Here is a 26,835-nt window from a genome sequence, read left to right as displayed (position 1 = left end):
TCTTTATTACGATTTCATGACCTGATAACCACATTTTATCATGTTTAAACTGAAAAAAAAAAAACCTTCTCTCTTCACCCATCACAAGCCATTACCGTTCTAGTAATTCGCTTAGTTTTCAGCAATCTTCTTCATTATTTAAAAAATAATAATCTCATTTCCACTACTGAAAGTTTTGGTCAGGAAGGAATACAGGTGCCTATTTTATTTTGGCCAATTAATGGTGTACTGTCAACATTTTAAAGGGACTAAGTGATCTCAATAGGAAAATGCCAACATGAGCTCGTAAGTGATAAGGGATTAGAAGCAGCGTGGCTCAGTGGAAAGAGCCAGGGCTTTGGGGTCAGAGGTCATGGGTTCGAATTCCGGCTCTGCCAGCTGTCAGCTGTGTGACTTTGGGCACGTCACTTAACTTCTCTGTGCCTCAGTTACCTCATCTGTAAAATGGGGATGAAGACTGTGAGCCTCGCGTGGGGCAACCTGATCACCTTGTAACCTCCTCAGCGCTTAGAACGGTGCTTTCCACGTAGTAAGCACTTAATAAATGCCATCATTATTATTATTACTATTATTATCAAACCACAGTACACTAATTTATCATTGTCCCTGTTTCAAAATAGTGCAGGATGGTCTATAGGTGTGAATATATCCATAGATATCTGTAATTTATTTATTTATCTATTTATATATCTAGACTGTGAGCCCACAGTTGGGTAGGGACCGTCTCTATATGTTGCCAACTTGTACTTCCCAAACACTTAGTACAGCGCTCTGCACACAGTAAGTGCTCAATAAATACGAATGAATGAATGAATGACTTTATATTAATATTTGTCTCTCCTTCTAGACTGTTAGCTCACTGTGGGCAGGAATATGTCTGCTGTTATGCTGTACTCTCCCAAGTGCTTAGTACAGTGCTTTGCTCACAGTAAGTGCTCAATAAATACGACTGAATGAATGAATAAATGTAGCAATCCACAGGCACAACAAAGTGAATTTAAGCTATCATATCCACCATAACGTTGAATTCTCTCTTCAGTACTTTAAAATTCATTCACTCAGTTGTATTTATTGAGCGCTTACTGTGCGCAGGTAATGAGATGCTAAACAAAAGAAGTGTAGCTGTATTTGATAAGGAGCAAAAATTTAAATTCGCACAAGTATAAGGCAGATTTCATCAATTCCATTCCGTGCTTTTCTCTAATATATAAACAGTTCTCTGGCCAGAACTTGGGCGCTTGGGCAGAAACATCACATTACAAGGAATGGGAGAGGCACTCAGTAAAAGTAAAAAGTAAGAGATCATTTTGAAAATTTTTCAACACTTCCATGAAGTCATTAGTGAAAAAGCGATGAAAAGCGAGATGTTCTAAAATATTCCGAATGACCTTCCCACATGAATCGAAAATTATACGTGGCTTTGGGAGAATTTGGCTGTCATAAGCTGCCTGTCTCATATCACTGAAGGAATAGGCTATAAATAATAATAATAATAATAATAATGATGGCATTTGCTAAGCGCTTACTATGGGCAAAGCACTGTTCTAAGCGCTCCCAGTGATACTATTTCAGGTTCTTGTTGCAAAATTAGCCCAAACGCAAACCAGTCTTACCAGGTAAATTGGCTTCCATCAGGTACTTCATACACAGGATGTTTGGATGGAGAAAGGAGTTTTCAGTAATATCTGGAAAACGTGGCAAATCTAAAAACGTGGCAAGTTTGATCACCTTTTGGTAGATGTTTTCGTAAGTAGGCCAAGTCTGAAAAACAAAAGAAGTTGACAAAATGTGATTTTAATTCAGCTGCTTACGACAGCCTGTTTACATCGTCCCAAACCACTGGGTTTCTAAAATCTGCTTAACAAACACCCCGATTGCTGTCATTATCCCATATAATAATAATAATGATGATGGTATTTGTTAAGCGCTTACTATGTGCAAAGCACCGTTCTAAGCGCTGGGGAGGTTACAAGGTGGTCAGGTTGTCCCACGGGGGGGTCACAGTTTTAATCCCCATTTTACAGATGAGGGAACTGAGGCCCAGAAAAGTGAAGTGACTTGCCCAAAGTCACACAGCTGACAGTTGGCGGAGCCGGGATTTGAACCCATGACCTCTGACTCCAAAGCCAGGGCTCTTTTCCACTGAGCCACGCTGCTTCTCCAAGCAACCTTCTGATAATGGGGCCCAGCTAAAATATACATTTCTCACATAAGCAATGCGTGTCCTCCTTTTCGATTGTGAGCCGCCCAAGGGACAAGGAGCCTGCCCAATTGCCAGCGCTCAGTACAGTGCTCTGCACATAGTCACTGCTTCATAAATACCACTGCTCCTCCTCCTCACTGGCAGGATCAAGCCCCAAACACAGGTGGAAATATTATTTGTTCCAATTTCTTCATAAAAACACTGAGGCAGGAGTTTTCCTCAAGAGCAGGTAGCACTGTGGTGAGGAAGAAAAAGCCACGTTTCTTACTCAGAGCACCGTACAACAGATAATAATAATAATAATGATAATGGTATTTGTTAAGCGCTTACTACGTGCAAAGCACTGTTCTAAGCACTGGGGGGGATTCAAGGTGAGCTGGTTGTCCCACGTGGGGCTCACAGTCTTAATCCCCATTTTACAGATGAGGGAACTGAGGCCCAGAGAAGTGAAGTCACTTGCCCAAAGTCACACAGCTGACAATTGGCGGAGCCGGGATTTGAACCCACGACCTCTGACTCCAAAACCCCTACTCCTTCTGCTGAGCCACGCTGCTTCTCTGATCCCACATTCTTTAAACAAATCATTGTTGAGACAACATTGAAAATTTTTCCCCAAAGCCCCTAAATACTAAAGGTAGTCTAGAATTCTTCTTATGAAGTAATTATTTAATTACTTATTCTACTTAATTACTACTACTTAATTACTACTATTTAATTACTACTAGTACCTATTACTTAATTACTAATTCTTATGTAAGTAATACGTTCATATTGGTTAAAGACAACTTAAAACAAACAACGGAAGGTTCCCACTGAAAATAGATACAGTCACATGTTAAGATGAGTAAAAATAGTCTGAAGGTATTAAAGAACATCGATTCTTTTGAAATGTGTGAGCCCACTTTTGGGTAGGGACTGTCTCTATATGTTGCCAATTTGTACTTCCCAAGCGCTTAGTACAGTGCTCTGCACATAGTAAGCGCTCAATAAATACGATTGATGATGATGATGGAGAAGGCTTTTGCGAATACCATGGATTGCCCCAAAGATAAACAAATGGATTTTAGAGCACGTTAAACCCAAGTGGTCTTTGGAAGGCCAAATGACTCGACTTAGATTAGCATATTTTGGACACTTCATCAGGAGGACTGATTCTCAAGGGAAGACACTAATGCTAGGAAAAGTCCAGGGAAAATGTGGAAGAAGCAGACCGGCAACTAGATGGATGATAAGAATAATAATAATAATAATAATAATAATAATAATAATAATAATAATAATAATAATAGTGGTATTTGTTAAGCGCTTACTATGTGCCAAGCACTGTTCTAAGTGCTGGGATAGATACAAGGTAATCAGATTGCCCCACGTGGGGCTCAAAGTCTTAATCCCCACTTTACAGATGAGGTAACTGAGGCAGGGAAGTTAAGTGACTTGCCCAAGGACACACAGCTGACGAGAGGCAGAGCTGGGATTAGAACCCATGACCTCTGACTCCCAAACCCGGGCTCTTTCCACTGAGCCACACCGCTTCTCGATTTATAGAGATCATTACAACGATAACGAAAGAAGGAAAGACTGCGGATTACGGCAGGGGATGGGACGTTCTGGAGAGAATATATCCACGGAGTCACTACGAATGGGAAACTACTGGACAGCACTTAATAATAATAATGATTAGTACCAGCAGTATTTGGACCGAGGCGTCCTGCCACGACTGTTCAAATGCATATAAAATCGTCTTTCGGGTTTCAAAGTCGATTTTACTCAAGGTAAGAATTTATCAGGATCTGCAGTTGGGACCAACCAAACGAAAACGCGACAGACACTTCCGTCTACATCCCGCATATGCAACGTACGCCTTTCCTGCCTTGTTGCATTGATTATCCTCAATGCCTGGTCCTCCTTTGGATTCTCCTTTGTGCTACTACCGATTTGAGGAAGTCCTTGAATTTTCCTAGGGCAACGAGGGCGTCACACTAGAAGATGTGACGTGAAGGGTCAAATGCCAAGGCTGTCTTCTATTTTTCATTTTCGACTATCTTCAGTCACCATTCGCGCATTAAGGGAATGAGGAGACCCAAAGCCGGGGAGCGAAGAGTGATTCATTTCTTCGAAGAGGTTTCTGCCGTGTCTAGCTCTGCTGATTATACCTCCTAAATAATAATAACAATGATGGCATTTGTTAAGCGCTTACTATGTGCAGAGCACTGTTCTAAGCGCTTGGGGGGGGATACAAGGTGATCAAGTTGTCCCACGGGGGGCTCACAGCCTTAATCCCCATTTTACAGATGAGGGAACTGAGGCTCGGAGAAGTTGACTTGTCCAAGGTCACACAGCAGACATGTGGCAGAGTCGGGATTCGAAACCATGACCTCTGACTCCAAAGCCTGTGCTCTTCCCACTGAGCCGCGCTGCTTCGCCTATCCTTCTAGATAGGATTGACTGATTGATAATTCAGGAAACCGTATAACGTCAAATCCTCAAACTCCATCCCTGTCCCAGCAGGGAAAGGGACGGTTATTCAGTGACCGCTTCCTTCCAACAACGAGGGTGGGGAAGGAGACACCCTTCCGCAAATCTTGAATATCCCGCTAGCAATCCTCTTCCCTCCTCTCCCCCTTGGTATCTCTCCCACGGCAGTTGACCCTGGATAAATATATAATCCATCGTATTTATTCATTCATTCATTCATTCAATTGTATTTATTGAGCGCTTACTGTGTGCAGAGCACTGCACTAAATGCTTGGGAAGTACAAGTTGGCAACATTCATTCATTCATTCAATCGTATTTATTGAGCGCTGTGTGCAGGGCACTGTATCAAGCGCTTGGGAAGTCCAAGTTGGCAACATTCATTCATTCATTCAATCGTATTTATTGAGCGCTGTGTGCAGGGCACTGTATTAAGCGCTTGGGAAGTCCAAGTTGGCAACATTCATTCATTCATTCAATCGTATTTATTGAGCGCTTACTGTGTGCTGAGCACTGGACTAAGCGCCTGGGAAGTCCAAGTTGGCAACATATAGAGACAGTCCCTACCCAACAACGGGCTCACAGTCTAGAAAGGGGAGAAAGTTATTCATTCATTCATTCATTCAATCGTATTTATTGAGCGCTTACTGTGTCAGAGCCCTATACCAAGCGCTTGGGAGGGTAAAATATGACAATAAGAGAGAGTTGGCCCACAGTCCAGAGGGGGGGACGGACGTGAATATAAATAAATTACAGATGTGAACGTAAGTGTCGTGGGGCTGCAAGGAGGGGTTGAAAAGGGGGGCCAATTGGGGCAAGTGGGAGAAGAGGAAAGTGGGGCTTAGCCAGGGAAGGCCTCATGGAGGAGGCGGGCCTTCATTAAGGCTTTGAAGGTAGGGAGAGTCATCGTCTGTCAGATACGAAGAGGGAGGGCGTTCAACGACAGGGGCGAGAGGTCGGCGGCAAGCTAGACAAGATCAAGGGACAGTCAGTAAGTTGGCATCAGAGGAGTAAAGTGGGTTGTAGCGGGAGAGCAGCCCCCTTTTAGACTGGGAGCCCACTGTTGGGTAGGGACTGTCTCTATATGTTGCCAATTTGTACTTCCCAAGCGCTTAGCACAGTGCTCTGCACACAGTAAGCGCTCAATAAATACGATTGATGATGATGATGATAAGGGAGGAGGGAGCAAAGTGACCGAGTGCCTTAAAGCCGACAGTAAAGGAGGTTCTGTTTGATGCGGAGGTGGATGGGCAACCGCCGGAGGAGTGGGGAAACGGGGACTGAATGTCTTTGTGGAAAACGTAGTTATTTTACTTGTACATATCTATTCTATTTATTTTATTTTGTTAGTATGTTTGGTTTTGTTCTCTGTCTCCCCCTTTTAGACTGTGAGCCCGCTGTTGGGTGGGGACTGTCTCTAGATGTTGCCAATTTGTACTTCCCAAGCGCTTAGTCCAGTGCTCTGCATATAGTAAGCGCTCAATAAATACGATTGATGATGATGATGATAAGGGAGGAGGGAGCAAGGTGACCGAGTGCCTTAAAGCCGACGGTAAAGGAGGTTCTGTTTGATGCGGAGGTGGATGGGCAACCGCCGGAGGAGTGGGGAAATGGGGACTGAACGTTTTTGTGGAAAACGTAGTTATTTTACTTGTACATATCTATTCTATTTATTTTATTTTGTTAGTATGTTTGGTTTTGTTCTCTGTCTCCCCCTTTTAGACTGTGAGCCCACTGTTGGGTAGGGACTGTCTCTAGATGTTGCCAATTTGTACTTCCCAAGCGCTTAGTCCAGTGCTCTGCACACAGTAAGCGCTCAATAAATACGATCGATGATGATGATGATAAGGGAGGAGGGAGCAAGGTGACCGAGTGCCTTAAAGCCGACGGTAAAGGAGGTTCTGTTTGATGCGGAGGTGGATGGGCAACCGCCGGAGGAGTGGGGAAACGGGGACTGAACGTTTTTGTGGAAAACGTAGTTATTTTACTTGTGCATATCTATTCTATTTATTTTATTTTGTTAGTATGTTTGGTTCTGTTCTCTGTCTCCCCCTTTTAGACTGTGAGCCCACTGTCGGGTGGGGACTGTCTCTAGATGTTGCCAATTTGTACTTCCCAAGCGCTTAGTCCAGTGCTCTGCACACAGTAAGCGCTCAATAAATACGATTGATGATGATGACGATGATGATGAAAAATGATCTAGGCGGCAGAGTGGGAAGTATGGACTGGGGCGGGGAAAGGCAGGAGGCAGGGAGGTCGGCAAGAACGCTGATACGGTAATCGAGGCAGGTCAGGATATGTGCTTGGATTAACGTGGCAGCAGTTTAGATGGAGAGAGGAGGGTGGGTTGTAGCGACGTTGTGAAGGTTGAACTGACAGGATCTGGTGATAGATATAATAAAAATAATAATAATGGCATTTATTAAGCGCTTACTATGTGCAAAGCACTGTTCTAAGCGCTGGGGAGGTTACAAGGTGATTGGGTTGCCCCACGGGGGGCTCACAGTCTCCATCCCCATTTTACAGACTGAGGCCCAGAGAAGTGAAGCGACTTGCCCAAAGTCACCCAGCCGACAGTTGGGCAGAGCCGGAATTTGAACCCATGACCTCTGATTCCAAAGCCCGGGCTCTTTCCGTTGAGTGGAATGAGCGTGATAAGGCAAGGATAACGCTAGGGACAGAAAGGAGAGTGGCGCTGTCTACAGTGATGGGAAAATCCGGGAGGACTCGGTCTGGAGGGGTAGATAGGGAGCTCTGTTTTGGACGTGTTAAGTCGAGGTGTCACCAGGATATCCGAGTATTCATTCATTCATTCATTCATTCATTCAATCGTATTTATTGAGCGCATACTGTGTGCAGAGCACTGTACTAAGCGCTTGGGAAGTTCAAGTTGGCAACATATAGAGACGGTCCCTACCCAACAGCGGGCTCACGGTCTAGAAGGGGAAGAGAGATGTCCAGAAGGCGAGAGGAAATGCGAGACCGCAGAGAGGGTGAGAGATCGGGGCTGGAGATGGACATTTGGGAACGGATCTCATAGGGGTGGTCATTGGGAGGGTAACTAGAGAAGCAGTGTGGCGCAGTGGAAAGAGCGCGGGCTTTGGAGTCAGTGGTCATGGGTTCAAATCCTGGCTCCGCCAATTGTCAGCTGTGTGACTTTGGGCAAGTCACTTCACTTCTCTGCGCCTCAGTTTCCTCATCTGTAAAATGGGGATTAAGCCCTATGTGGGACAACCTGATTACCTTGTATCCACCCCAACGCTTAGTACAGAGCTTAATACATAGTAAGTGCCTAACAAATGCCACTTAACTTTTCTGTGCCTCAATTTCCTCATCTGTAAAATGGGGATGAAGACTGTAAGCCCCATGTGGGACAACCTGATTACCTTGTATCCACCCCAACGATTAGTACAGAGCTTGATACATAGTAAGTGCCTAACAAATACCACTTAACTTTTCTGTGCCTCAGTTTCCTCATCTGTAAAATGGGGATGAAGACTGTAAGCCCCATGTGGGATAACCTGATAAGACTGTAAGCCCCATGTGGGACAACCTGATTACCTTGTATCCACCCCAACGCTTAGCACAGAGCTTAATACATAGTAAGTGCCTAACAAATACCACTTAACCTTTCTGTGCCTCAGTTTCCTCATCTGTAAAATGGGGATTAAGACTGTAAGCCCCATGTGGGACAACCTGATTACCTTGTATCCACCCCAACGCTTAGTACAGAGCTTGATACATAGTAAGTGCCTAACAAATACCACTTAACTTTTCTGTGCCTCAGTTTCCTCATCTGTAAAATGGGGATTAAGACTATAAGCCCCATGTGGGACAACCTGATTACCTTGTATCCACCCCGACGCTTAGCACAGAGCTTGATACATAGTAAGTGCCTAACAAATGCCACTTAACTTTTCTGTGCCTCAGTTTCCTCATCTGTAAAATGGGGATTAAGGCTGTAAGCCCCACGTGGGACAACCTGATTACCTTGTATCCACCCCAACGCTTAGTACAGAGCTTGATACATAGTAAGTGCCTAACAAATACCACTTAACTTTTTGTGCCTCAGTTTCCTTATCTGTAAAATGGGGATTAAGACTGTGTGCTCCACGTGGGACAACCTGATCGCCTTGTATCCACCCCAACGCTTAGTACTGAGCTTGATACATAGTAAGTGCCTAACAAATACCACTTAACTTTTTTGTGCCTCAGTTTCCTCATCTGTAAAATGGGGATTAAGACTGTAAGCCCCACGTGGGACAACCTGATTACCTTGTATCCACCCCGACGCTTAGTACAGAGCTTGATACACAGTAAGTGCCTAACAAATACCACTTAACTTTTCTGTGCCTCAGTTTCCTCATCTGTAAAATGGGGATTAAGACTGTGTGCTCCACGTGGGACAACCTGATCGCCTTGTATCCTCCCCAGCGCTCAGAACGGTGCTTTATGCATAGTAAGTGCTTTAACAAATCATCATCATCATCATCAATCGTATTTATTGAGCGCTTACTGTGTGCAGAGCACTGTACTAAGCGCTTGGGAAGTACAAATTGGCAACATAATGCGATCATCATCATTATTATTATTATTATTATTATTATTATTTGTTAAGCGCTTACTATGTGCCAGGCACTGCACTGAGCGCTGGGGTGGATACAAGCAAATCGGGTTGGACACAATCCCTCCCCATGAGGGGCTTGCAGTCTCAATCCTCATTTTACAGATGAGGTGAAGGCACGGAGAAGTGAAGTGACTAGCCCAAGGTCACACAACAGACAAGTGGCGGAGGTGGGATTAGAACCCATGACCTTCTGACTCCCAAATCCGTGCCCTTTCCACTAAGCCGCGCTGCTTGTGTCTTAAGATTGTGTGCCCCACTTCAGACAACCTGATTACCTTTTACCTACCCCAGTGCTTAGAACAGTGCTTGGCACATAGTAAGTGCTTGACAAATGCCATCATTATTATTACCCCAGTGCTTAGAACAGTGCTTGGGACAGAGTAAGCGCTTAACAAACACCACCATCATCATCATTATTATTATTATCATCAATCATATTTATTGAGCGCTTACTGTGTGCAGAGCACTGTACTAAGCGCTTGGGAAGTACAAGTTGGCAACATATAGAGACGGTCCCTACACAACAGTGGGCTCACAATCTAAAAGATGGAGAAGCAGCGTGGCTCAGTGGAAAGAGCCCGGGCTTTGGAGTCAGAGGTCATGGGTTCGAATCCCGGCTCCGCCACTTGTCAGCTGGGTGACTTTGGGCAAGTCACTTAACTTCTCTGGGCCTCAGTTCCCTCAACTGTAAAATGGGGATGAAGACTGTGAGCCCCCCGTGGGACAACCTGATCACCTTGTAACCTCCCCAGCGCTTAGAACAGTGCTTTGCACATAGTAAGCACTTAATAAATGCTATCATTATTATTATTATTATAAAAGGGGGAGACAGAGAACAAAGCCAAACATACTAACAAAATAAAATAAATAGAATAGACATGTACAAGCAAAATAGAGTAATAAATATGTACAAATATATATACATATATACAGGTGCTGTGGGGAAGGGAAGGAGGTAAGATGGGGGGATGGAGAGGGGGACGAGGGGGAGAGGATTATTATTTCATTATTATTTCATTATTATTTATTATTATTATTATTATTGTTGTTGTTAAAATTTGAGTCAGCATTTACTTTACAGCCAGTTCTTTTACAACACGAGGGTTGCAGTCTCAAGCCCATGTTAAGGAAAACTCCCACTGCAGTAATAATAATAATAATGATAATAATAATGATAATAATAATAATAATAATAATAATGGCATTTATTAAGCGCTTACTATGTGCAAAGCACTGTTCTAAGCGCTGGGAGGGTTACAAGGTGATCAGGTTGTCCCACGGGGGGCTCACAGTCTTCATCTCCATTTTAAAGATGAGGTAACTGAGGCACAGAGAAGTGAAGTGACTTGCCCAAAGTCACACAATTGGCGGAGCCGGGATTTGAACCCATGACCTCTGACGCCAAAGCTCGGGCTCTTTCCACCGAGCCATGCTGCTTCTCATCCATTACTTATCCATTCCAACACCACATATACACGCAAAGGCTAAACTGATTTAAAATAAAGATGGAAGAATGCCGAACCCAAAGAGGCTCACATTATTGGGAAGATTCATCAATCGCTGCCCAATTTTCTAACAACTTTCTAGACGAAACACGGGGTGAAAAATAACACCCATTATGGCAGAACTATGGGGATTTCTGACACCACATATACACGCAAAGGCTAAACTGATTTAAAATAAAGATGGAAGAATGCTGAACCCAAAGAGGCTCACGTTATCGGGAAGATTCACCCAATCGATGCCCAATTTTCTAACAATTTTCTAGACGAAACACAGGGTGAAAAAAAAACACCCGTTATGGCAGAACTACAGGTATTTCTGACACCAACACAACATATACACGCAAAGGCTAAACTGATTTAAAATAAAGATGGAAGAATGCTGAACCCAAAGAGGCTCACGTTATTGGGAAGATTCATCCAATCGATGCCCAATTTTCTAACAACTTTCTAGACGAAACACGGGGTGAAAAAAAACACCCGTTATGGCAGAACTACGGGGATTTCTGACACCACATATACACGCAAAGGCTAAACTGATTTAAAATAAAGATGGAAGAATGCTGAACCCAAAGTGGCTCACATTATTGGGAAGATTCATCCAATCGATGCCCAATTTTCTAACAACTTTCTAGACGAAACACGGGGTGGAAAAAAAACACCCATTATGGCAGAACTACAGGGATCTCTGACACCACATGTACACGCAAAGGCTAAACTGATTTAAAATATAGATGGAAGAATGCTGAACCCAAAGAGGCTCACATTATCGGGAAGATTAATCAATCGCTGCCCAATTTTCGAACAACTTTCTAGACGAAAGACGGGGTGAAGAAAAACACCCATTATGGCAGAACTACGGGGATTTCTGACACCACATATACACGCAAAGGCTAAACTGATTTAAAATAAAGATGGAAGAATGCTGAGCCCAAAGAGGCTCACATTATCAGGAAGATTCATCCAATCGATGCCCAATTTTCTAACAACTTTCTAGACGAAACACGAGGTGAAAAAAAAACACCCATTATGGCAGAACTACAGGGATTTCTGACACCAACACCACATATACACGCAAAGGCTAAACTGTTTTAAAATAAAGATGGAAGAATGCTGAACCCCGAAGAGGCTCACGTTATCGGGAAGATTCATCCAATCGATGTCCAATTTTCTAACAACTTTCTAGACGAAACACGGGGTGGAAACAAACCACCCGTTATGGCAGGACTACGGGGATTTCTGACACCTTGAGAAGAGCCTGGCAGTGAATCAATCAATCAATCGTATTTATTGAGCGCTTACTGTGTGCAGAGCACTGGACTAAACGCTTGGGAAGTACAAGTTGGCAACATATACAGTCCCTACCCAACAGTGGGCTCACAGTCTAAAAGGGGGAGACAATCAATCAATCAATCAATCAATCGTATTTATTGAGCTCTTACTGTGTGCAGAGCACTGTACTAAACGCTTGGGAAGTACAAGTTGGCAACATATAGAGGCAGTCCCTACCCAACAGTGGGCTCACCGTCTAAAAGGGGGAGACAGTCAATCAATCAATCAATCAATCGTATTTATTGAGCGCTTACTGTGGGCTGAGCACTGTACTAAGCGCTTGGGAAGTACAAGTTGGCCACATATAGAGACAGTTCCTACCCAACAGTGGGCTCACAGTCTAAAAGGGGGAGACGGAGAACAAAACCAAACATACTAACAAAATAAAATAAATAGAATAGATATGTACAAGTAAAATAGAGTAATAAATATGTACAAACATATATACATATATACAGGTAAGCGAAGTGAAGAGGGGCCTGTTTTCCCAAAGGGTGTAAGACGGCTTCAAGCCTAGATGAATCACCTTCCAGCGGCACATCTTTCCCTATTACTCAGTCAACGAGGAGATCAAAATGCTGCTGACCAGCGCTTGAGAAAGTCCGTGATGAATTTCTGGATGAATTTCCAGCTTCCTCCGGGATCCCTTCAGCTAGAAACGGAGCCGACGGTGACGAAATTTCTAGAGAAAGTCTGTGATGAATTTCTGGATGAATTTCCAGCTTCCTCTGGGATCCCTTCAGCTAGAAACGGAGCCGACGACGGCGGGATTTCTAGAGAAAGTCCGTGATGAATTTCTGGATGAATTTCCAGCTTCCTCTGGGATCCCTTCGGCTAGAAACGGAGCCGATGACGGCGGGATTTCTAATTATTACGAGAAGGATCTTAGGAACACTTCAACGACCCGCTCCGGAAGAGGGGTGGGCGAAATACGGTCAGGGTCTCCAATATTTCTAGCAGTTTTAGGGGCTGCGGCAGGCGGAATTACAGTCGCTTCCGCCTCTTCGGTGTGACGGGGAGAGGTTTGCATGTTGCTTAATAAGTCAGTGACTCTCCAGCCCGAATATTGCTACAGTTTTTAAGGCCTAAATGGAGTAAATGTCCCGTACCTCTTCCCTGTTTCGGGATCTAAGAGTCTGAAGAGTAATAATAGCAGGGAAAACAAGTCGTGAGGGCATTGGGGGCAAAGGACTCACTCATCCTGCAAGACCTTAGAGTTTCCAAACGGGGTTTCTGGGCCGAGAGGAAAGTAGACTGTAAGCCCACTGTTGGGTAGGGACTGTCTCTATACGTTGCCAACTTGTACTTCCCAAGCGCTTAGTACAGTGCTCTGCACACAGTAAGCGCTCAATAAATATGATTGATTGATTGGATGGGCCTGCACTTAGGGGACACGGGTTCTAATCCTGGCTCCGCCACTTTCGTTCATTCAGTCGCATTTTAGACTGCGAGCCCACAGTTGGGTAGGGACTGTCTCTATATGTTGCCAATTTGTACTTCCCAAGCGCTTAGTACAGTGCTCTGCACATAGTAAGCGCTCAATAAATACGATTGATGATGATGATTTACAGAGCACTTGCTGTGTGCAGAGCGCCAACTTGCATTTCCCACGCGCTAAGTACAGGGCTCTGCGCACAGTAAGCGCTCAATAAGCAGCAGCGTGGCTCAGGGGAAAGAGCCCGGGCTTTGGAGTCAGGGGTCGTGGGTTCAAATCCCGGCTCCGCCAATAGCCAGCTGTGTGACTTTGGGCAAGTCGCTTCACTTCTCTGGGCCTCAGTTCCCTCATCTGTAAAATGGGGATGAAGACTGGGAGCCCCCCGTGGGACAACCTGATCACCTTGTAACCTCCCCAGCGCTTAGAACAGTGCTTTGCACATAGTAAGCACTTAATAAATGCTGTCATTATTATTATTATTATTGTTAATAAATACGATTGACTGCTAAGCGCCACTTGCTTGCTGGGTGACCTGGAGCAAGTCACTTCACTTCATCTTCTAGACCGTGAGCCCGCTGTTGGGTAGGGACCGTCTCTATATGTTGCCAACTTGTACTTCCCAAGCGCTTAGTACAGTGCTCTGCACACAGTAAGCGTTCAATGAATACGATTGAATGAACGAATGAAAGAATGAATTGTGCCTCAGTTTTCTCAGCTGAAAGATGGGGATTAAATACCTAGTCTCCCTCTCCCTTAAAGTGTGAACCTCCTGTGGGAAAGGGACTTTATCTGCACTGAAACCCTTGTATCTACCCCCGCAATTAATATGTAAAAATAAATGATGGCATTTGTTAAGCGCTTACTACGTGCAAAGCACTGTTCTAAGCGCTGTAGTGTTTGGCAAATATAAGTGAGGGTTATCAAGGACGACAATTAGAATAGCAAATGGAGTGGTTTCCTGGTCTCTTGTCTCCTTGCAGCCTATCACTGCATATATGGATATATGTTTGTACTTATTTATTACTCTACTTATTTTATTTGTACATATTTATTCTATTTCTTTTATTTTGTTAATATGTTTTGTTTTGTCGTCTGTCTCCCCCTTCTAGACTGTGAGCCCACTGTTGGGCAGGGGCCGTCTCTATATGTTGCCAACTTGGACTTCCCAAGTGCTTAGTACAGTGCTCTGCACACAGTAAGCGCTCAATAAATACGATTGAATGAATGAATATCACTCCCTAGTCCTGATCACCCTTAAAAAAAGAAAAATAAGATAGATCTCCTTGTCGCCCCCGCCCTCAAAATGAATAAATTGGCACATATGCTGAATAATACTAGGATTGCTACCAGAACTGCTAACAGTGCAAACGACAGCGCAAATGAGCGTGACAAGTGCTTCTAGACTGTGAGCCCGCTGTTGTACAGTGCTAAGCGCTTAGTACAGTGCTCTGTACACCGTAAGCGCTCAATAAATACGATGGATTGATTAGGTAGGGACCGTCTCTATATGTTGCCAATTTGTACCTCCCAAGCGCTTAGTACAGTGCTCTGCACACAGTAAGCACTCAATAAATACGATTGAATGAATGAATGTAGTGCTTGAAGTGAAAAGTTGTCGATTAATTATGGTACTTATTAAGCACTTACTATGTGTCAAGCACTGTACTAAGCGCTTGGGAAGTACAAATAACATATAACAATATAGTACATATAACAGTAATAATAATAATGGCATTTATTAAGCACTTACTATGTGCCAAGCACTGTTCTAAGCGCTGGGGGGATACAAGGTGATCAGGTTGTCCCTCGTAGGGCTCACAGTCTTAACCCCCATTTTACAGATGAGGTAACTGAGGCACAGAGAAGTTACGCGACTTGCCCAAAGTCACACAGCTGACAAGGGGTGGAGCTGGGATTCGAACCCACGACCTCTGACTCCAAAGCCCGGGCTCTTTCCACTGAGCCACGCTGCTTCTCTCCCAACTCATCCCAAGATTTGTTCCGATACCACGTCGTACTGGATGAGGCAGAGCCACCGTGGGGAGGATTTTCCCTCATCGCGCCACCGCATCCTTATTCAAAAGACGGGTTCTGGCAGAAGTGAGTGTACCGGGGATGTACGGGACAGTGTCCTCGAAGCCACCACCATCATCATCACTATCATCCGTCGTATTTATTGAGCGCTTACTATGTGCAGAGCACTGTACTAAGTGCTTGGGAAGTACAAGCTGGCAACATATACAGACAGTCCCTACCCAACAGTGGGCTCACAGTCTAAAAGGGGGAGACGGAGAACAAACCAAACGTACTAACAAAATAAAATAAATAGAAGAGATATGTACAAGTAAAATAGAGTAATAAATATGTACAAACATATATACATATATACAGGTACCATTCCGAAATTGCCCAAAGGTCGGATTTCGGCTGAGAACAAGGTGGCTTCGCACGGCGTCACTGTACTCCAGAAGTCTGAGTGTCACAAGCGAAAGGCAATAAGCCTGAGGGGGGAAAACGACAGCGGTGACAGAGATGGGAGGAAATCGCTAAAACCTCAATTCCCCCTCCTGCTTCGCAGCCTGAGCGATTGCTCTTAAGCTTAATGAAAGGAGGGCTCGATCAATCAGTGGTCCTGCTTCCAAAAAGAACGGATTCCTCCAGCTCCCCAAATTTAACGATGTATATATGTTTGTACATATTTCTTACTCTATTTTACTTGTACATATCTATTCTATTTATTTTATTTTGTTAGTATGTTTGGTTTTGTTCTCTGCCTCCCCCTTTTGGACTGTGAGCCCACTGTTGGGTAGGGACTGTCTCTATGTGTTGCCAACTTGGACTTCCCAAGCGCTTAGTACAGCGCTCTGCACACAGTAAGCGCTCAGTAAATACGATTGATTGATTGATTGATTTCCATCCTCCCATCTTACCTCCTTCTCTTCCCCACAGCACCTGTATATATGTATATATGTTTGTACATATTTATTTATTTATTTATTTTACTTGTACATATCTATTCTATTTATTTTATTTTGCTAGTGTGTTTGCTTTTGTTCTCTGTCTCCCCCTTTTAGACTGTGAGCCCACTGTTGGGTAGGGACCGTCTCTATATGTTGCCCACTTGGACTTCCCAAGCGCTTAGTACAGTGCTCTGCACACAGTAAGCGCTCAATAAATACGATTGATTGATTGATTGATTGATTGTCTCCCCCTTTGAGACTGTGAGCCCACTGTCGGGTAGGGACCGTCTCTATATGTTGCCAACTTGGACTTCCCAAGCACTTAGTACAGTGCTCTGCACACAGTAAGCACTTAATAAATACAATTGATTGATTGATTGATTGTCTCCCCCTTTTAGACTGTGAGCCCACTGTTGGGTAGGGATGGTCTCTATATGTTGCCAACTTGGACTTCCCAAGCGCTTAGTCCAGTGCTCTGCACACAGTAAGCGCTCAATAAACATGATTGATTGATTGATTGACTGATTGATTGTCTCCCCCTTTTAGACTGTGAGCCCACTGTTGGGTAGGGACCGTCTCTATATGTTGCCAACTTAGACTTCCCAAAGCTTAGTACAGTGCTCTGCACACAGTAAGCGCTCAATAAATATGATTGATTGATTAAGAAGCTCGCTCAATCCATACGCTTCATGTTGGAGAGGCTGAGAATTACAATCGTATATGAAACGCTCTAATGGAAACCCAATCTCTCACCTCTAACAGAGGCTGAAAAATAGGCCTTGAGCGTTGTGAAGAAACAGAAAAAAACCTCCCCAAATCGTGCACGGATTTCTTGGATGATACAAAGCTAAACAAGCAGAAAAACAGTACCTAGCAGCCTACACACACACACAAAAAAAGCCTGCACTGGCATTATCTCCATCTCCATCTCCTCAAACAATTGCACCTTTTGTCGTATCTGGTTGGAGGTACCTGCTGCTGAAGAAGCCAAGACTTAGTGGAGAAAGCTAAGACACGGGAGGGAGGGCGGAAAATGCCCTCTTTGTTACCGAAAAGCCTTTTCCATTTAAAAGTTTCAACACAGGCCACAGAACAGTGAATGCACTTTTGTGAGCGAATGCAAAGTACACAATAAAGAATGGCTGCCTGTCACTTAAACAAACAGCGAGGTGAAGACATCCCAAACCTGTGCCCTTTTCCTGAAAAAAGAGCGAAGGGAGGGTGTGGAGGGAACATTACCACACCTGACTGAAACACGGTTTAAAAGCTCCCATGAACCCGACGCCCAAAACCAACACGAACGATGTGGCTTAGTTTAATGGCCGCGGTGAGGGTTTTTAAGCTCAGCGTGCTTAAAATCTTCGTGACGGTACTAAATTATTCCAGCAAGCGTTCCGACTGAACGCTCGGGAACCCGTTTTATTGAATTTCACGGATATTTCCGCGAGTTTATTCTCCTACGTGAAGCAATGCTTTAGGACAGGTAAGGGCAGGCTGGAGTTTCTGTTACACAACAGCACAACCCTGCGATACACCTGATGACAATGCCTCTGTCGGAGGTTAAATTCCTGCTCAGCTATTAAAACAAAAAGGCAAGCAGCTGCACCTCACCCTGGCTTGGTCTTATTGTTGTTTGGAAGTGAAGTTTCAAGGGCGAAAAATCTAATTCTACATGCACCTGCTCAGCCACCCTGACAGGAGGCTTTTAGGGAGCAAAGCAAAACGAAGAAAAGAATCAAAATCCGAGCGCCGACGGCGAACGCTCCGATACCTTTATGAGCATAGGGCAAAGTGGACGCTCCGATTCTCATCATCATCGACCGTATTTATCGAGCGCTTACTATGTGCAGAGCACTGTGTGAATCGTGACTCCGATTATGATTCACGAGACAGTCTGGGACGGTCGGCCGTGTTAAACGGGGGGCAGATTTATGACTCAGTTGATCAGCGATGACAAATACGATTGATTGATTGATTGGTTTTATGGAGGCGCATCTCGGATGTATCGTCATGCCCTCCAAGTGGAGATTTCGGAGGATTTCGAGGGGAAATCATTTCTTTTGCGCACACGGAGATTAGTCTTCTTGAGGAAAGCACACTGGACCCCAAACCAAGGGGTCCAGTCAGCCTTCGCAGACTGAGCCCCTTCCTTCCTCTCCCCCTCGTCCCCCTCTCCATCCCCCCCATCTTACCTCCTTCCCTTCCCCACAGCACCTGTATATATGTTTGTACATATTTATTACTCTATTTATTAATTTTATTTGTACATATCTATTCTATTTATTTTATTTTGTTAGTCTGTTTGGTTTTGTTCTCTGTCTCCCCCTTTTAGACTGTGAGCCCACTGTTGGGTAGGGACTGTCTCTATATGTTGCCGACTTGTACTTCCCAAGCGCTTAGTACAGTGCTCTGCACATAGTAAGCGCTCAATAAATACGATTGATGATGATGATGATGAGTGAAAATGCCTTCCTAATACGCACGGAGATTGTACGCATTCAGGCTCTCCAGCCCTTGCTGATGTTTGAAGTGGAGGAGTAGACGTTCATTCATTCAGTCGGATTTACTGAGCGCTTACTGTGTGCAGAGCACTGTACTGAGCGCTTGGGAAGCACAATTCAGCAACAAATAGAGACAATCCCTGCCCACAACGGGCTCACGGTCTAGATGTTCTGAAGTAGGATTATCGTACAAGTACTACTCAATCAATCAATCAATCAATCAATCGTATTTATTGAGCGCTTACTGTGTGCAGAGCACTGTACTGAGCGCTTGGGAAGCACAATTCAGCAACAAATAGAGACAACCCCTGCCCACAACGGGCTCACGGTCTAGATGTTCTGAAGTAGGATTACCGTACAAGTACTACTCAATCAATCAATCACTCAATCAATCGTATTTATTGAGCGCTTACTGTGTGCAGAGCACTGTACTGAGCACTTGGGAAGCACAATTCAGCAACAAATAGAGACACTCCCTGCCCACAACGGGCTCACGGTCTAGATGTTCTGAAGTAGGATTATCGTACAAGAACTACTCAATCAATCAATCATTCAATCAATTGTATTTATTGAGCGCTTACTGTGTGCAGAGCACTGTACTGAGCGCTTGGGAAGCACAATTCAGCAACAAATGGAGACAATCCCTGCCCACAACGGGCTCATGGTCTAGATGTTCTGAAGTAGGATTATCGTACAAGTACTACTCAATCAATCAATCAATCAATCGTATTTATTGAGCACTTCCTGTGTGCAGAGCACTGTACTGAGCGCTTGGGAAGTACAATTCAGCAACAAATAGAGACAATCCCTGCCCACAACGGGCTCACGGTCTAGATGTTCTGAAGTAGGATTATCGTACAAGTACTACTCAATCAATCAATCGTATTTATTGAGCGCTTACTGTGTGCAGAGCACTGTACTAAGCGCTTGGGAAGTCCAAGTTGGCAACATATAGAGGCAGTCCCTACCCAACAGTGGGCTCAGTCCAAAAGACTCCTTCTGAAAGGGTAAACTCCTTGAGGGCAGGGATCCCGTTGTGCACCTCTGCTGCTTCCCAAGCGGCCAGTAACGTCCTGCATATAGCGGGTGCTCAAGAAATACAACTGACGACGGGACAACCCCTCACCCTCGGAGGTCTTCTTCCAGTCTGCCTTCACACACGCCCATCAATCGATCGTTCGTCTTTACTGAGCGCTTACTGGGAGCAGAGCACTGTACTGAGTGCTTCGGAGAGTGATAATAATAATAATAATGATGGCATCTGTTAAGCGCTTACTATGTGCAAGGCACTGTTTTAAGTGCTGGGGGGATACAAGGCGATGAGGTTGCCCCACATGGGGCTCACAGTTTAACCCCCATTTTACAGATGAGGTAACGGAGGCTCAGAGAAGTTAAGTGACTTGCCCAAGGTCACACAGCAGACGTGGTGGAGTCAGGATTCGAACCCCTGACCCCATGCTGCTTCTCACTCTACAGAGTTGGTAGACACGTTTCCTGCCCACGATGAGCCGCTCGCATCTCTCCTTATGTAAAAATAAAATCGGTTCTCAGAACCCCCAACCCATCCTGCTACTGTCCCTAGCTCCCTTTTCCCATTCCTGCCCAAATTCCTCAAATGGGCTGATTAATAATAATAATAATAACAATGATGGCATTTATTAAGCGCTTACTATGTGCAAAGCACTGCTCTAAGCTCTGGGGAGGTTACAAGGAGATCAGGTTGTCCCACGGGGGGGGGGGGGGGGGGGGGGCTCACAGTCTTCACCCCCATTTTACAGATGAGGGAACTGAGACACAGAGAATGATAATAATAATGGCATTTGTTAAGCGCTTACTATGTGCAAAGCACTGTTCTAAGCACCGGGGAGGTTACAAGGAGATCAGGTTGTCCCACGGGGGGTGCTCACAGTCTTAATCCCCATTTTACAGATGAGGGAACTGAGGCACAGAGAAGTTAAGTGACTTGCCCAAAGTCACCCAGCGGACAGTTGGCGGAGCCGGGATTACACTTTGGCTTAGTGGATAGAGAGTGGGCTAAGGAGTCAGAAGGTCATGGGTTTATAATGATGGCATTTATTAAGCCTTGCTATGGGCAAAGCATCATCATCATCAATCGTATTTATTGAGCGCTTACTATGTGCAGAGCACTGTACTAAGCGCTTGGGAAGTACAAATTGGCAACATATAGAGATAGTCCCTACCCAGCAGTGGGCTCACAGTCTAAAAAGCACTGTTCTAAGCGCTGCTCTAATCCTGCTCCGCTACTTCTCTGCTGTGTGATCTTAGACAAGTCGCCTAACTCCTCTGTGCCTCAGTTACCTCATCTGTAAAATGGGGAATGAGACTGTGAGCCCCACCTGGGACAGGGACTGGGTCCAACTCGATTTGCTTGTATTCACCCCAGTGCTTAGTACAGTGCCTGGCACATAATAAGCGCTTAACAAATACCTTAATTGCTATTATTTATGACCTCCACTTCCTCTTTCTCAACTCCCTTCTTTTTTTTTTAATGGTACTCGTTAGTCACTACACGCCAGGTACTGTACTAAGTGCTGCGGTAGAGATACAAGATAATGGGGTTTGGTGCATAGTAAGCGCTTAGCCGATGCCATCATTACTATAAGTATTGGCGCTGAGCCACGCTGCTGCTTAACAAATCCCAACATGATCCCTTCAAGGCCCTACTGAGAGCTCACCTCCTCCAGGAAGCCTTCCCGGACTGAGCCCCTTCCTTCCTCTCCCCCTCTCCATCCCCCTCATCTTACCTCCTTCCCTTCCCCACAGCACCTGTATATAGGTATATATGTTTGTACATATTTATTACTCTATTTATTTATTTTACTTGTACATATCTATTCTATTTATTTTATTTTGTTAGTATGTTTGGTTTTGTCGTCTGTCTCTCCCTTCTAGACTGTGAGCCCACTGTTGGGTAGGGACTGTCTCTCTACGTTGCCAACTTGTACTTCCCAAGCGCTTAGATACAGTGCTCTGCACACGGTAAGCGCTCAATAAATACGACTGATGAGGATGATGACACAGTCCCCGTCCCACGATGGGCTCACAGTCTTAGTCCCCATTTTACAGATGAGGAAACTGGGGCACAGAGAAGTGAAGTGACTTGCTCAAGGTCACACAGCAGACAAACGGTAGAACCGGGATTAGAACACAGGTCCCCTGACCCGCAGGTCCGTGCGTGCTCTTTCCGGGGGGCCACGCGGCTTCGCTCTCTTTCTTGATCCTCTACAATCCAGCTTCTGCCCCCTTTGCTGAAACTGCCCTCCCCAAGGTCACGAAACACCTAGACTTTATTTGGGGTGAATCCGCCTCCTAAACTCCCGGCTGCTTCCAGCACCGAGGACCGTTTCCTTCTTCCGGAAATATTATTTACTCTTCATCGTCATCATCATCATCATCAATCGTATTTATTGAGCGCTTACTGTGTGCAGAGCACTGTACTAAGCGCTTGGGAAGTACAAATTGGCAACATATAGAGACAGTCCCTACCCAACAGTGGGCTCACAGTCTAAAAGGGGGAAAACTCTTGGTTTTTTTGCCCGTTTTCTCCCGTTTCTCTTCTACCTCTCTGGCAGAGATCCTTCTCGGTCGTTGTTGCCGATTCCTCCGTGGATTCCTGTTCTGTTAACAGTGGCTTGGTTCCTGGTCCCCTTCTCCTCTCCTCTGCTCCCCCAGCTTCAACTATCGCCTCGATGCGGATGACTGACAAATCTACCTCACTAATCCTCCCGGCTTCTCTGCAATCTCCCATTTCCTCTGGCCTCCAGGAAACTTCTTCGCGGATGTCGCACTGGCATCTCAAGTTCGGCGTGTTTAAAAGTGAACCCATCTTCCCCCAGACCCTCTCCTCCCACTACCATCCTAGTCGATAGACGCTATCGTCTCCCCCGTCTCTCAAGCCCGCAACCGTGGCGTTCTTTCTGACTCTTCCCTCTCTTTCAACGGTCACCTTCAATCCGTCACCAAATCCTGCTCTTCCAGCCCCACATCTTCAGAGTCCTTCGCTTTCTCTCCATCACGTTGGTCTCGGCACAGGCCATATCCCTGCTCGACTATTGCGTCGGCTTCCTCGCTGGCCTCCCCCCGGTCTCTCTCCTACCAATCCACACTTTTCTCCGCCGTCCGGATCACGGCGGAGATCAAACTACATCTTCCCACTTCTCAAAGACTTCCAATGGTTGCCCATTCCTCTTCCCTCACCACACAGAAACTCCTGACTACTGGCTTGAAAGCCCTCAATCAGCAATCTCCACCCCCCCTGCCCGCCAACTACTCATCCACTCTCTTCTCCCACTACACCCCAGATCGCAATCTTCATTTCTCTCAAGCTAACCTGTTCACGGTTCCAGGCTCTCACCTCTCCCATTGCCCAATTCCTGTTCACGCCTTTCCCCCAGCCTGGAATTTCTTCCCCCTTCTTATCCAGCAGTCGAGAGCTATCTCCAGCTTCCAAGCCCTTCTGAAATTACTTGAGGTCTTCCCCAAGTAATCACTAATCTTCCTACTTCATACACCCCCACCTGGCATTTCAGTCCGTCTAAATACTAAAATGCCCACAGTTCCCGCGGTGCTTACGGGCATATTTCTTATCATCAGTTACTCCTCCATCTCTCCCACTGGATTTTAAGTTTAAGAGCAGATATCACATCCTCTAACTCTACTGCATTCTCCCAATGGCTTAGCGCAGTGCTCTGAACACGAGAGGAGCTCGGTAAATAGTACTGATTAATTGACTACAACGAGTTCAACCAGTCTTTCAAAGGCTTATTAAAATCCCATCTCCTCCAAGAGTTCTTCCTCATTTCCTCTACTCCCTCTCCCTTCTGCGTCGCTCTGGTCCTTGGATTTGCATCACCCTCAACCCCACAACACTTAGGTACATAGCTGGAATTTATTCATTTATATTAATGCCTATCCCCCTCTCGACCGTAAGCTCATTGTGGGCAGGGAGCAGAACTACTAACTCTGTTATATTGTACTCTCCCAAGCGCTCAGTATAGTGCTCTGTATATATGTATATACGTTTGTACATATTTATTACTCTATTTATTTTATTTTATTTGTACATATCTATTCTATTTATTTTATTTTGTTGTATGTTTGGTTTTGTTCTCTGTCTCCCCCTTTTAGACTGTGAGCCCACTGTTGGGTAGGGACTATCTCTATATGTTGCCAATTTGTACTTCCCAAGCGCTTAGTACAGTGCTCTGCACATAGTAAGCGCTCAATAAATACGATTGATGATGATGATGATGATGCTCTGCACATAGTAAGCATTCCAAAAATAGCCCTGAATGAATGATTGATCATCCCTCCCAGATTCAGGCTCCACAATGAGTTATACAACTTTTTTTCCTAGGGAAAAAAGCAAACAGGCTTGTTTTTCTATGCTTTCCCTTCTGAGTGGGATACGTGCATTCTGTGGGTTGAATATTATGGGCACCGACACACGCATCTGTTATGTTTTGCATTGAATTTATCCCTCAAAAATCTCAGGACTGCACATGACCTCCGAGCATGACACCAAAGCTGGTGCTGCCAGGGCAGAGAAAAGACCTTGGTAAGAACTTCATTTTTTACATTTAGAATCTTTTATTGTTGATACACATTTGCGCTGCTATTTGATCGTGTAACCAGATGACGTTTTTTGTCTATTTAAAAATGTCTTTATATTGCTTTGGCTAATCTTTTGGATTTGGGGTATGATTAATGCGCTTTGCATTATTTCTTTTGGGAAACCGTATTTTGCTATCACTCTCGCTCAACACTCTTTTCATGGGACCGACTCAAATGGCAGCAGATAATATTCAATTATTTCCTTTTTCTTCTCTACTAATGTCATTCTTGGTCATTATTTTTCACTACCATTTCTTCCCCTTTCTCCAGATCCGCTATTTAACCTAGAAACAAGATCGAAGCAAGAGCCTATAGCCACTTACAAACAACATCCCAATGATTAAATAAAACATTTCTACCTAGAACTGCAAACTTTCTATTTTAAAACTTGTAAATCATATTTTAGATACAGTTTATAAGACGCGTATCAGCATCTGAAGAGGCTTTCTCCAATCCTACAGTTATCAGTAATACTTAATACAGAAGAAACTGCATTTTCCAGGAATCCATCCACTTCCTTCCACACCTGGGTGTTCCAGTGACCTGAAAATGAGTCTAACATTTGCCAACACCTGGGTGACGGCAATTTGCTCTATTCCCAACTCATAATACCTGATTATTTCTTTCTACAGTCGTTCTTACGCAAAACCCCCTAATTAGAACAGTAGAAATTCCCGTATTTTCGCAAGGCTGATCCAGAAAATTCCTGCAAAATCAGGTACAAGGAGGAGCCGTACAGAAAACGGTGAGATCGATTTCGGGGTCCCTCCCTTTATTGCTCTTCATGAACAATTCATACAGCCAAACTGGAAGGAGCCCCCATATTAAACTTGCTGCTTGATAGAAAATATAATAATAATAGTAATAATAATGGCATTTGTTAAGCGCTTACTATGTGTAAAGCACTGTTCTAAGTGCTGGGGGGGGGATACAAGGTGATCAGGTTGTCCCATGTGAGGCTCACAGTCTTAATCCCCATTTTACAGATGAGGTAACTGAGGCTCAAATATCTAGGGTTAGTCACATGAAGAGTGACTTTAAACAATCAGTGGTATTTATTGCACTTCATGAACAAATATTTCTACCCCTTTCTTCATACAGCCAAACTGGAAGGAGCCCCCATATTAAACTTGCTGCTTGATAGAAAACATAATAATAATAATAATAATGGCATTTGTTAAGCGCTTACTATGTGCAAAGCACTGTTCTAAGTGCTGGAGGGGATACAAGGCGATCAGGTTGTCCCATGTGGGGCTCACAGTCTTAATCCCCATTTTACAGATGAGGTAACTGAGGCTCAAATATCTAGGGTTAGTCACATGAAGAGTGGCTTTAAACAATCAGTGGTATTTATTGAGCACTCACTGGATGCAGAGCACTGCACTAAGCGCTTGGGAAACCATTTCTCACCCTCAGCTGAAATTTAAGAATCCTAATTACGTCTCCTTGGTTTCCAAATGCTTAAACGCAATGCTAGCATTTTACTCCCCAAATGACAATCAATCAGTCGTATTTATTGAGCGCTTACTGTGTGCAGAGCACTGTACTAAGCGCTTGGGAAGTACAAGTTGGCAACATATAGAGACAGTCCCTACCCAACAGTGGGCTCACAGTCTAAAAGACAACGAAGTGAAAGCAATATTATACACTTGGAACAGCGCTTGGCACACAGTAAGCGCTTAACAAATGCCATTATTATTCTCGTTATTATTCTCATTTTCATTTGCAAATCCGACATCGATGAAACAATGGCGAGAACGAAGCAGACGCACGGTTTTACGGGCGTGAGCGGTCTAGACGGGAAAGACGGAGCACCGCGAACGCATCCCAAACTGAAACCCTGAGTCATCTTTCACAAAAGTAGGGTATAACAGCTCTGAGGTCATTTGTGTTTTTAAAGTGGCACGAGAAAACGGGCACTTACACAACGGGGGAGACGCCAACGGAAAAAATGGAGAGGACATCTGACACTCCTGCCTATCAATTAATCAGAGGTAATAATAAGGCTAGGCTTACAAGATACTTAAGCAACGATAATTTGAGGAACTATCATTCTGAGAAGTTCTCTCAATATTCCCATTTATATGACACACCGAGTGGCTGCAATAGCTTTTGTTCGTTCGTTCATTCATTCATTCATTCATTCAATCGCATTTATTGAGCGCTTA

The 26,835-nt window shown here is 44.5% G+C and overlaps 1 protein-coding gene across 1 annotated transcript in view; it reads right to left on the bottom strand.

Annotated features, from left to right (window-relative positions):
- Positions 1 to 26,835, bottom strand: part of TAF1B (TATA-box binding protein associated factor, RNA polymerase I subunit B) — a 98,892-nt gene that overhangs the window by 20,270 nt on the left and 51,787 nt on the right. The window contains exon 9 of the mRNA XM_038772829.1: positions 1,614 to 1,761. Within this exon, the coding sequence (XP_038628757.1) occupies positions 1,614 to 1,761 (148 nt within the window). The remainder of the gene's footprint in view (positions 1 to 1,613; positions 1,762 to 26,835) is intronic.

This window comes from Tachyglossus aculeatus, chromosome X1, assembly GCF_015852505.1.
Source record: "Tachyglossus aculeatus isolate mTacAcu1 chromosome X1, mTacAcu1.pri, whole genome shotgun sequence".
Classification (NCBI taxonomy): Eukaryota; Metazoa; Chordata; class Mammalia; order Monotremata; family Tachyglossidae; genus Tachyglossus; species Tachyglossus aculeatus.
The sequence above is the reverse complement of the archived record's forward strand: the minus strand, read 5'-3'. Positions and strand labels throughout refer to the sequence as shown.